The 11,242-nt window shown below is 40.1% G+C and overlaps 1 protein-coding gene across 6 annotated transcripts in view; it reads left to right on the forward strand.

The window, feature by feature from the left end:
* RTN4 (reticulon 4) overlaps positions 1 to 11,242 on the forward strand; it is a 69,234-nt gene that overhangs the window by 17,988 nt on the left and 40,004 nt on the right. For 3 of the 6 annotated variants that reach the window (XM_026695433.2, XM_087930522.1, XM_087930527.1), the window contains exon 1: positions 4,971 to 5,749. The exons of 1 other annotated variant lie outside the window; for it this stretch is intronic. In XM_026695433.2, coding sequence (XP_026551218.1) covers positions 5,218 to 5,749 — 532 coding nt within the window. In that variant the 5' untranslated portion in view covers positions 4,971 to 5,217. Of the gene's footprint in view, positions 1 to 4,970; positions 5,750 to 6,039; positions 6,120 to 11,242 lie in introns of those variants that run through there. 2 more of the 6 variants (XM_087930554.1, XM_087930549.1) reach the window with 2 other exon arrangements.

Genomic DNA, 11,242 nt, shown 5'->3' on the forward strand with positions numbered 1-11,242 from the left:
TAGTGCAAATGTCAGATATCCAAGTATGTATCCAAAGTGGGAAAGATGTTTCAGGCCCAAATATTGTACATGTCCTAATCTATAGTAACATAAAGCTTGGAAGTAGGAGCTGTCTCTCCAAAGGAACATCCGTGTAATGGAGGAAGTATCAAAAATGGTGATTTTTGATATACTATATTTTAAAAATTAATAGTTACATAATTTCAATTGTATAAAAAGGTTCATTTTATAGTCTTTTAAAACTCTACACAGAATCATTAAAGTAAAATATAAAAATATACGTTCTTAAATGTTAGCATTTATCTCAACAATCTTTTTAATATTCTTTAAAGTTAGAATTTATCTCTCTGATCTCCTCTAGGTACTCCACCTCTGTTTATGTAAGCTTTTGTTGCAACAGTATATGGGAAAATTCTGATATTGCAGCTACAGATACTTTTGAAATAGCCAGCACAATAAGCAACACATTTGAATAGCAACACCACCAGATATACATCTGTTTTAAAACAAATTAAAGTGGATGTAAGCCAATTTACGGAGTTAATGTGAACAAGCTGATGGGTGATATAGTCTGCCTGATCAAAAGCCATGTTTAACTACACCCTAGTCTGAAATTAATAGATGGTATTTCATATATTGTGTTGGTAATAATTAAAATGTTGATTATGATTGCATAATAACTCTCTTACATGCCCTAATGGTGTCTGGGGGAGGGGGAAGGGTCTGCAGAGGTGCCAAAATATCAGGATAGTGGCCACGGCCATGCAATTAAAGCACCAATTTTACATCTTGACACATGTAAAAAAGGCTGGGGCTTTTGACTGCATGATTATGACTACCAACTTGACTTCTTTGATTCCCTCCTTCTGGACCTCTTGAGACAGTCCCCAAAGACTCTGGGGCAGGGTAAATGAAGACATTCCCCATACTGTATGTATGAGAAGAGTAGAAATAGTTATTGATCATAAAGGAGCAGATTGAGGAGCAAAAGACCACAGAGCTGATTTATCAGAGTTTGAATGCAAAGATTAGCCATTGCTTGGGAAGGCTGCTTGCCTGTAGATTTTAACTCCTTTACAAAGCCTAAGCAGGGCTTTTCTTTCATTTTCTGCAACAGCTTTATCCCTCATTGTCTAATCTTTATCCTGTTTTGTTTCCTTCCTTCCCTCAGCAGCTATCCTAAAAACTGGGAGTTGAGCATCATCTTCCTTAAGTTAAAATTTTAGGAACCAAGTCCTGTGTGGGGTGATTCTTCCGCTGCTGTATGTTCCATTCCAATTATTCACAAGAGTCCTCTGAAGCTCAGCATAGGATTTTTACTGGACTCTGGTGGGCATGTCAAGAAAGAGGAGATACGATTTTTTTTTCTTTTTTAGAAACTCCTTGTCTTAGGATCCAGGCCATTGAATATTTGCTTTTGCTTTAACAAAAAACACCCATGAACCTGTAAGAAACAATACAGGATTGTAGTGGGAAATGAGCTGTAAAAGGACATTATTAGCAACAACAGTTAAGACATTCACTGGCCTGCTGAGAGCTGGCAAACTGTTTAGAAAATGTAGCAGAGATGCTAACCAGTCCAGTTCCTGCACTCTGAAGCTACATTTTCAAGGAACTTTAAAGGAAGAATATTTTGGCTGGTAGTAATGTATTTATTTTCAGTATCAACGACATTGTTAAAGAAACAGCTATCCTAATCTGCAACACAACAAAGATCATCTTCATAGCACATTTCTCTAGAAATTATTATGAGCTACGGACAGACTAAAGGTCCTATTTACTTACAGAAGATCAAAATGTTGAAGCTTTAAAAAAATCTGAGAGATTCAGGAGGAGAATGTTAATTTAATTCCCTGCCCTCTTTCTCCTCTTTACTTCCTATGACAATACAATGTTTGTGTCACTGAATCCATGTCCCGCTAAAAAAGAACTCGAAGTCTCTCAAAAACTTTTGGGATTGTTTTGGCACAGACCATACTTAGCTTACAAGCTCCTACCAAAATGGAAATCAGGTTTCAAAGAATATGACAATCTATGCTTTCAAATCCAACTCTACGCAATGCAGAAATAGTAATTTAAGCATTTCTTGCACCTGGAAAGCCAGTAAAATAAAGCATTGCTTAGCAATGCTTCTGACTCATTAACATGATGGAGCAGATTTTCTAAGAGCATTAGGCTCAGGCAGATCAGCAATGCATTCAAATAGCCAGTATAGTATACCATGAACACTGTTTACAATCTGGAACATAATAGCAAGATAAATTCTTTATGAAAGATCCAAGTTTGAATTTTCAGAATAGGTAAATTTAATTAAATAAATTGAAACATCAACATGTTTCATTTCACATATTTTAGGAAATTCTATTACCTATAATTACTAATCTACATGTTTTATATCTAACTTTTTCTCCAACTTGAGAGGACATTTATTTTTATTCATCTTATATGACAGGAGCATACTACCATTTATGAATGTGTTTAGCACTGATTATTTTAAGCCACTGGTTAATACTTGACTTCAGGCTTCTTCATTCAAACTTTCATTCTTATTTATATATTCAAATATTTATATACTTTTTCCACAGGATCTCAGTTTACCCATTTTAAAACATAAATTAAAGCAGTTAATGTTTAGTAGAAGATACATATATTTAAAATGCACGGGAGAAAGATTATAAAGGATGCCTCCCTCATTTGTACTAAAATGGCCTGAGTGAAAAAATGAAATTTCAGTAGGCATCTGAATAATGTATTTTCGGGGAGGGGGAGAAAATAGGTCAAAAAGTGAGAAGTATCACTAAGAAGCCAGTCTATGGTAGCCATGAAGTGACAATCCCCCAAATAGTTGAAATCACTGAAATTTTTCAATTATAGTAATGAAGTTATTGTGCAGGTATCTAGAAGCATGAAGCATTAAAACCAGGAACAAATAGAATCACAGTAATTCAAACCTACATTTACCCACAAACTCAACTGTAGTCAATCTGCTTAAAAAAGTGTACACAACCAGCTAAAGCTCGTAATAGTCATAGGCTCAAGGGTTAATTGACTGCCAGCGACAATGACTGTTAAGAGTATTTTAAAATATGTACCTATAATGTACTTCAGTGGGATTATAGAAAGCTCATTTAGAACAGATTTCTCAGTTCCCATAGGTTGGGTGCATCCACTCATAAGGTTTTTATCCTGTCAGGTTTGATTTATCAGCAACTTATCACTGTATCCAGACATTGGCTCAGAGTATCTGTGCTATTAATTTCAGATATTATGGAGAAATATGCCAGATATTAATGGCATCTGGCCCTAAACATCGTCTGCCACTCTCATGTTTATTCCTTGGGCAGTTCCTCAAACTGCCCAAGGAGCTGCTAATACAGTTCTACAGAGGAATTATTGAGTCTGTCATCTGCACCTTTATAACTGTCTGGTTTGGTTCTGCAACCCAACAAGACAGACACAGACTTCAGAGAGTAATTAGGACTGCAGAAAAAACAATTACTAACCAACCTGCATTCCATCAAGGACCTGTATGCTACACTAATCAAAAACAGGACTGTGAAAATATTTACGGACCCCTCACACCCTGGATATAAACTGTTTCAACTCTTACCCTCAAAATGACCATATAGAGCACTGTATACCAAACAACTAGACACAAAACCAGTTTTTTCCCAAACACAATCACTTTGCTAAACAAATAATTCCCCCAACACTGTCAAACTATTTACTAAGTCTGCATTACTATTACTATTAATCTTCCCATCCTTCCTTTCACCCATCTCCTCCCACTTATGACTGTATGATTGTAACTTTGTTACTTGTATCCTTATTTTTATTGACTGTTTCCAAGTATGATTTGATTGTTTATTGTACCCTTTGAGTATTATTAAGTATTGTATCTTATGATTCTTGACGAATGTATCTTTTATGTACACTAAGAGCATTTGCACCAAGACAAATTCCTTGTGTGTCCAATCACACTTGGCCAATAAAGAATTCTATTCTACTCTAGAAGAATATTCTATTCTGTTCTGTTCTAAATTTTAACAATATATCTGCCTAACAGCATGCAGCCTTCATCACAAAGTGACTACAGGTAATCCTCAACTTATAACTTCATTTAGTGACCATTCGAAGTTACAAGGCACTGAAAAAAGAGACATGACCATTTTTCACTTTTGATTATTGCAGCATCTCCATGGTCACATGATCCAAATTCAGAGGCTTGGCAACTAACTCATATTTATGACCGTTGCAATGTCCTGGGATTACCTTTTGCGGCCTTATGACAAGCAGTCAATGGGGAAGCCAGATTCACTTAACAACTGTGGCTACAAGAGTCGTAAAATGGGCCAAAACTCAATAAACATCTCACTTCGCAACATATATTTTGGGTTCAACCGTGGTGGTTAAATCAAGGACTACCTGTACACTAGGATACACAAGGCGTTACTTCTGAGTTTTTTTTTTGTTCAAGCAGGATTCTGCGGTGTTAAGTGTTTAAGCTGCACATATTATCTGCCAGCTCTTTTAGCTTTATGGCACCCCGTGAAGCACTCAGCAGTGAAGGCAAAATTGCAAATGACTACAGCTGGCCCTGGGTTGCACATGCAGAATCTCTCAAGTCTTCCTGCCTGCAGCCCCCTCCGCGTGCAACTGTGAGCTCATAGAGGCCTTCCGAGCCTGGCGCCGAACTTCCGTCTTTCTCTTTACCGCGGTACCCTACGAGCAACACTGCTTCGTCTAGCCCAGCCCAACGTTTTTCTTTACCGAAGAACACAGTCGAGAAGAAAAGAGGGCAGGGCTTCTTCCTCCGGGAACTGCAGCTCTCCCCGCTTTCCATTGGCCCACTGGTTATCTTTTCTCTGCTCCGATAGGCTGGCGGAAGAGAGGGCGGAGCGAAGGGAACCGCCTTCTCCGCGCCTTGCTCACAACTTGCAACTTTACGCGCGCGCCAGCAACCGCCTTCCATGACTCAGTAGGGCGTGGAGGTGGCAGCGGCATCGGCGGGCTTGGCTCTCCCGCGGCATCGCAGCATCTCTCCCAGCGGCGGTGGCTGCGCAGCCGCCCGCCTTGCCTGGCTCCCTCCCTCCCTCCTTCGCCTCCGCCCCACCCCGCGCGCCAAGCACCAACCCTTTTCTCCCCCTTCTGCTTTTTTATCGCTCGGGCGGTTGTTATCTGGCTCATTGTTCCTGAGACAAGAGCCCGGAGACCAGCATGGATGATCCGGACCAATCCCCCCTGGTTTCTTCTACCACGGCCGCTCCAGAGCAGGACCGGCGGCAACCGCAGCAGCCTCTTTTCCAGTACCAGTTTGTGAGGGACCCGGAGAACGAGGAGGAGGAGGAGGACGACGACGAGGAAGACGAGGAAGACCTGGATGACGAGCAGCTGGAAGTGAGGGAGAGGAAGCCCGCCGCTGCGCCTACGGCCCCTCCGGCGCCCTCCTCCGCCCCGCCGCTGGTGGACCGGGGCGCCTCTGGGGAGCAGCCACCCAGCCCGCCCCCATTCCCCCAGCCCGCTTGGGTCTCTCCCGTCGTCTCTACCACTACCAGCCCAGTCACTGCTGCCGCCTTCGAGGACGCCCCTAAGGGGGAGAAGGAGAGGGAGCCTCCCCGCAGCGCCCCGCTGCCACCTCCGCACTGGGAAGAGCCCCGCGCACCCGCCATCCCTCCCCGGAGCGCCCCGCTGCCCCCCAAGCGAGAGGAGCCCCCGGTCGCCAAGAAGGGCGCCGCCCCAGTCTCTCCCGGTGAGTGGACAGAGGCGGCTTCCGGACGCCGGTGCCCCTTTCGGCATCGCCCAGCACCGTCCAGCCCGGCCTGCTAGCCGGGCACGCTGAGAAAGGCAATCCAACGTATCTGGAGGAGCGCCAGCTTGTGGAAATCTGGTGAAGGAGCGCATATCCCGGAAGGTGTCCGAGGGGCGTGGCTGGTGGGCTTTGTGATGAAGGGACGGTCGTGTAAAAGGCGCTTGAGGCCAAAAATTGCGTGTGTGAGTGTGTGTGTGTGTGTACAGGGCGGGGACCCACCCAACCCAGTAAGTAAGTTGGCTTGGCTTTACAAGGCCCTGAAATACGGGCGGTAGGAATGAACGGTTTTTTAAAGAAAACGGCCGGGGATGTGAGTATCGGGGAGGTGGTCTTTGGAAGTACCGTTTTTCTTTTGTGTGCTTGGGACAGGGGGATTTGTCGCTGTCAGCCGAACTGGGCAAAGCAGTTTCTGAAATGAAGAGGGCGGATTGGTAGCAGTGTGATTTAGAAAAAGGGTTTTGAGAAGTGGAGAAAGATAAGCGATCGAAAGGGGACAAAAAACAACCAAAAAAGAACAGGCGGGGAAGCATGGTTTTTTGCCTGGTATAAAAAGGTTTTGGGGTTCAAGACGTTTATGAGGGATGAGGTTTAAGCTTGTGAAAACATGGAAGGAACTAGTAGAAGTTTGGAGGTGGGTCATCATAACCCTGTTCTGGTAGTCACCTGGGAAGGATGCTTTTGAGAAGGAGAAGAGACCTTTCTTAAAGGGAATGTTGGGATTTAGGTAGGGTGTTCGTGGTTTGTAGATGATTTGCTGGAAGTGTATTAAGATTTGTATTGTGGAGATTCTGCAGCAAGAAGATGGGTGTGGCGGAGACTCTGTGGGCATGCAGTGTGCTTTGTCAAAGCAGTCTGATGTAAGGGGGACTTGCTGGTATGTGTTACTGTTCTGCTTGAGGTATAGTTATAGGCTGTTGTAATTATTTATTACACCAAATGGCAGCTTTTTCTTTGTGTCTAGACTCTGTTGTTAACAATTTTCCCACCAGAGATAATGTATGCAGTCTTCAGGAATACATATGTCAGCATTGTAAAAAATAGTAAGGATGTTATAGGAATAGCTCTGACTGCCACAGTAGTGTAATGCAGCATGCTGGAAGGATGTTCACAAAGAGGGAAGGTGGTATAATTGATTTTTTCCCCTCTGACTTTTTGATATTTAATCATTTTAATGGTCGCAAATGGAAAAAGGCTGAATCTCTGCCCCCACCCACCCACCCATTTTCTTTTTAATATTTTTCTTCTCTCCCCTTTGTTCACCCTTGGATTAGATGATCTACAAAACTTTTGCTTTTTGTTATGTCTGTATCCGAACTCAGTTCTCACTGGCCTGTGTAGGATACTGTATGTAGCTCTGCAAGGAAGAAGGTTTTGCAGGCTATTGAAGCTTCAGGCTCCACCAGACTATTGTTACCGAAAGCCCGCCTTCTCTGCGTGTACACTGGATTGGGAATCAGTGAATGATGGCTCTAGTCCTCCTATAGTAAGCAGTATTTGGAATGAGAACTTCCCTTTCTGTATAAAAAGCTAGTAAATTAGCCAAGCTTTCTGTCATTGTCCTGCTTTGGCCCTACAAAAGGCCACTATGCAGTATTTTCTGTTTGCTTCTTTAAAAGATACTTTTGCATTAGCAAAGTTAATTTTAAAAATCTGTTCAAAATAGAATGTAAACATACACATGAACATCAAAAAACACCATGCTGTGGCACTATTAACAAATGAAAGAAACTTCCAAAATGAGTGTTAAATAATAGCAATTAAACTGCACCAGAATTAATAGTTATTTAATAATAGCCTAAAAGTTAATCTTCAACCTTTACAAGTACATTTTAAGAATAAGAAACATCTGATGTTTTACATACATTTTTATTTAGAATGTCTTCAATGATAAGAAATCATATAATTGCAAAATACTTATTTTAAAGTATAGCTTTAAAGGTATACTGTGAGTATTTGTAGCCCTATAGTTATTAAAATCTCAAATAGGAATAGCATAATTTCAAGTTCAGTTACAAATGACTTCTCTTAGTTATAAACTTGACACACTGAAATGAAACTAACAAAAATACTGATAACATAAATATTTGTTGCAGATTTTTCTATATGGTCAGTGGAAAGTTGAATAAAAATCTGTATTTGTCTGCACAATATGACCTGGATGGATCACAGAGTCTGTAGCTGCTTAAGAGAGTAGCAGCTTTTTTTAGCTATGTGTGAAATATATATTTTTAAGTCGCATGATTAGGCTAGGTAATATTTCCTTTGAATCAACTTTAATTTCATATCCATGTAGTATCTTGGGAATGGTATAGAAATGACTTAATGTTCTAAGATATTTTACTTCTCTATTTAGCCTCTAGCCCTTGTATTTTTTGTTGGTCACATGTTCAAGTATTAGGTTTCATCAGGCCTAAGCCAGCTTAAATTTCAGATAACGTTGACCAGGTATCACTTGCAGAGACATAGTCACACTCACCTTGATTTAAATGAAGATAGAAGCATGCTTATATCCTCCTGGGACAATTGAACATTTCTAAAGCAACTTTCAGTATTTAGCTAAGGATTATACACACACACACACACACACACATATACATATATATGTACACATACACACTGCGTCCAGTTTTGGTCATCACCATACATACATATATGTACACACACACACACCCACACACACACACACACACACTTGCATCCTGCTTTGGTCACCACCAGTGATGGGCTGCTGCCAGTTCTGACTGGCTCACCCATACTGACTGGGTCTACCCTCCCCCTCCGGTGCTATCTCATCCTACATATCTGGCTCGCTCGCCCCGCCCATGCAGCCCAACTGCTTTCCATGCCTTGCCCGCTCTACTCATCACAGCTGCTACACACAGGAAATCCCCATGTTTTTGCAGCCACGTACGTGCACTCACATTTTCGGCGAACCAGTTGTGGAGCCCACCTGTGGTCACCACACTATAAAAAAGATGTTGAGAATCTAGAGTTGTCAAACTCGTGGGCCAGATGCGTCCCATGTTGGTGACGCCTACCATGCCTGGTTTAGGGAAGGGGAATTAAATCCTAATGATGCAGCAAGTTTGACACCCCTGCTTTAGAAAGAGTGCACAGAAGAGCAACCAAGATGATTAATGAACTGGAGGCTAAAACATACAATGAACAGTTGCAGGATCTGGGCATGGCTAGTCTAGTGAAGAGAAGGACCAGGGGAGACATGATAGCAGTCTTCCAATATTTGAGGAGCTGCCACAGAGAGGAGTGGGTCAAGCTATTTTCCAAAGCACATGAAGGCCAGACAATAATGGATGGAAACTGAACAAGGGGAGATTTAATCTGGAAATGAGGAGAAATTTTCCGACAGTGAGAATAATCAACCAATGGAACAGCTTACCTTCAGAAGTTGTACGGGCTTCATCACTGGAAGCTTTCAAGAAAAGACTGGACTGCTATCTGTCAAAAATGATGTGGGACCTGCTTGGGCAAGGGGTTGCTCTAGATGACCTACAAGGTCCCTCCCAACTCTCTTAATCTGTAAATAAATAAATAAATATCAAGGGAAAAAACCCTCACCTAAATACTGAAAAGTTGCTCCAGAAACGTTCAGTTATCCCAGGAGAATACAGTCTATATATAAAGAAAACTAATCCCAGAAGGAGCTTCCTTTTCCTTTTACAGGATATTTTTAACACTGGTTTGAAAGCTTCAACCTCATTATCTCATGGAATTTCTCAATATATTCCTGGTTACAAGACTTTCAAAATGAATGGTTTTGTTTGACTTTTTGGCAAGGCTGTCTTTCCCAGGTATCCCTGAATGATGCTATGAATAGGGAGAATTACAGCCTCTGTATATTTTCCCCCAACCTCCAACCTTTATTCTATTTTTTCTTTTCTTTTTATATTTATATTTATGGAGGTAAAATCAAGTCTTTACAGATTTTAAGCATTTTGGGGATCAGTAACTGCTAAGAGAAAAATTCTAATTTTGTTTTCATTTATACCATTTATTATTTTGCCTTTCCACAAAACGCATCTCTACTTGCTTCTATATACAATGTATATAAAAAGTCTATGACACCCCCATTAAAATGCAAGATTTCTGAGAGGTAAAAAAAAAAATCAGACCATGATGAATAATTTCAGAATTTTTTCCACCTTTAATATAACATGTAAGTTGTACAATACAATTGAAAAACAAACTAAAATCTTTTACAGGGGAAAAGTTACAATAATGTGATAATGTAACGTGATTGCCCACCCCTCTTATGAGTAGGGATGTAGCTGTGCTCAGAATTAACCAATTTCATTCAACTGAAGTTAAATAGCAGTCAATACACACCTGTCATCAATTAAAGAGAATTTGATCAGGCCCATATAAACTTCAGTGGTTCTTCTAGGATTTTTCTGACATTTATTCAGTTGCCTCTTACAACAAAAACCATGGTCTGCAAAGAGCTTACAAAGTATCAAAGGGATCACATTATTAAAAGGTATCAGAAGAATGGTACAAACATATTTCCAAGGCATTGGATATACCATGGAACACAGTAAAGACAGTCATCAACAGTATGGCACAACATTGACATTACCAAACACTGAATGTCTTCAAAATCGATAAAAGAGCAAGAAGAAACCTAATATTTTGATGAAGTTCCTCTTGAGTTTTATCATAGCAATCCAATCTTTTGGGATAGGACCCTATCCCAAAAGCCATCGAAAGCATTTATATGCTGATCTAATAAATATAGGGAACATGGTGTATGTGTAAAATTAAATATTATTCCAACTTGTCATTGCAAATTTTATACTCCCAGGTTTTATTTCATTCTAATTTTACAAATTACACAATATTTTTTCTGTAATGGATAGTCAGATGGAATAATATTTGTAGGCTTATTTTTAAGCTGTCTTTTACAATAATGTAAATGTTTGCAAGAGTGGGAGTTTTATGCAAAAATAATTGAGGGATGGTCATCATGAATAATATGGGCTGTGCATATTAAAAAATTAATATATTTCTCTAGCCATGTTAATGGAAAGAATTAGAGAAATCATTTTTTAAAAATATTACACAGCTGTCTTAGGGCTTCATTGATAATTTTGATAAAGGATTACACTAAAACTTCTAAAAATCACTCCTGTTTTTATGTATTATGCATAGTACTGTGCTTGGAGGCAGTAAATCTAAGATCAGTCCTTGTAACTTTGGTTTATAGATAGAAGAGTGTACATTTCTATTTTTAATAGAGTTCTTTAGGCAATTGTTCATTTATTTAATTTTATGTAATGCTTCTAAATGTGTAACACAACATTTACTTGAAGATTGTAGCTAACCTTAACCTTAATTTTGTATCAATTGAAAGGTAATATTAATTTTTACTTAAATAATAACATTTCATGAAATTTACATGGCAATTTGCCAATTGTA

This window comes from Pseudonaja textilis, chromosome 1 (assembly GCF_049901715.1).
Source record: "Pseudonaja textilis isolate UNSWEBS1 chromosome 1, rPseTex1.2, whole genome shotgun sequence".
Classification (NCBI taxonomy): domain Eukaryota; kingdom Metazoa; phylum Chordata; class Lepidosauria; order Squamata; family Elapidae; genus Pseudonaja; species Pseudonaja textilis.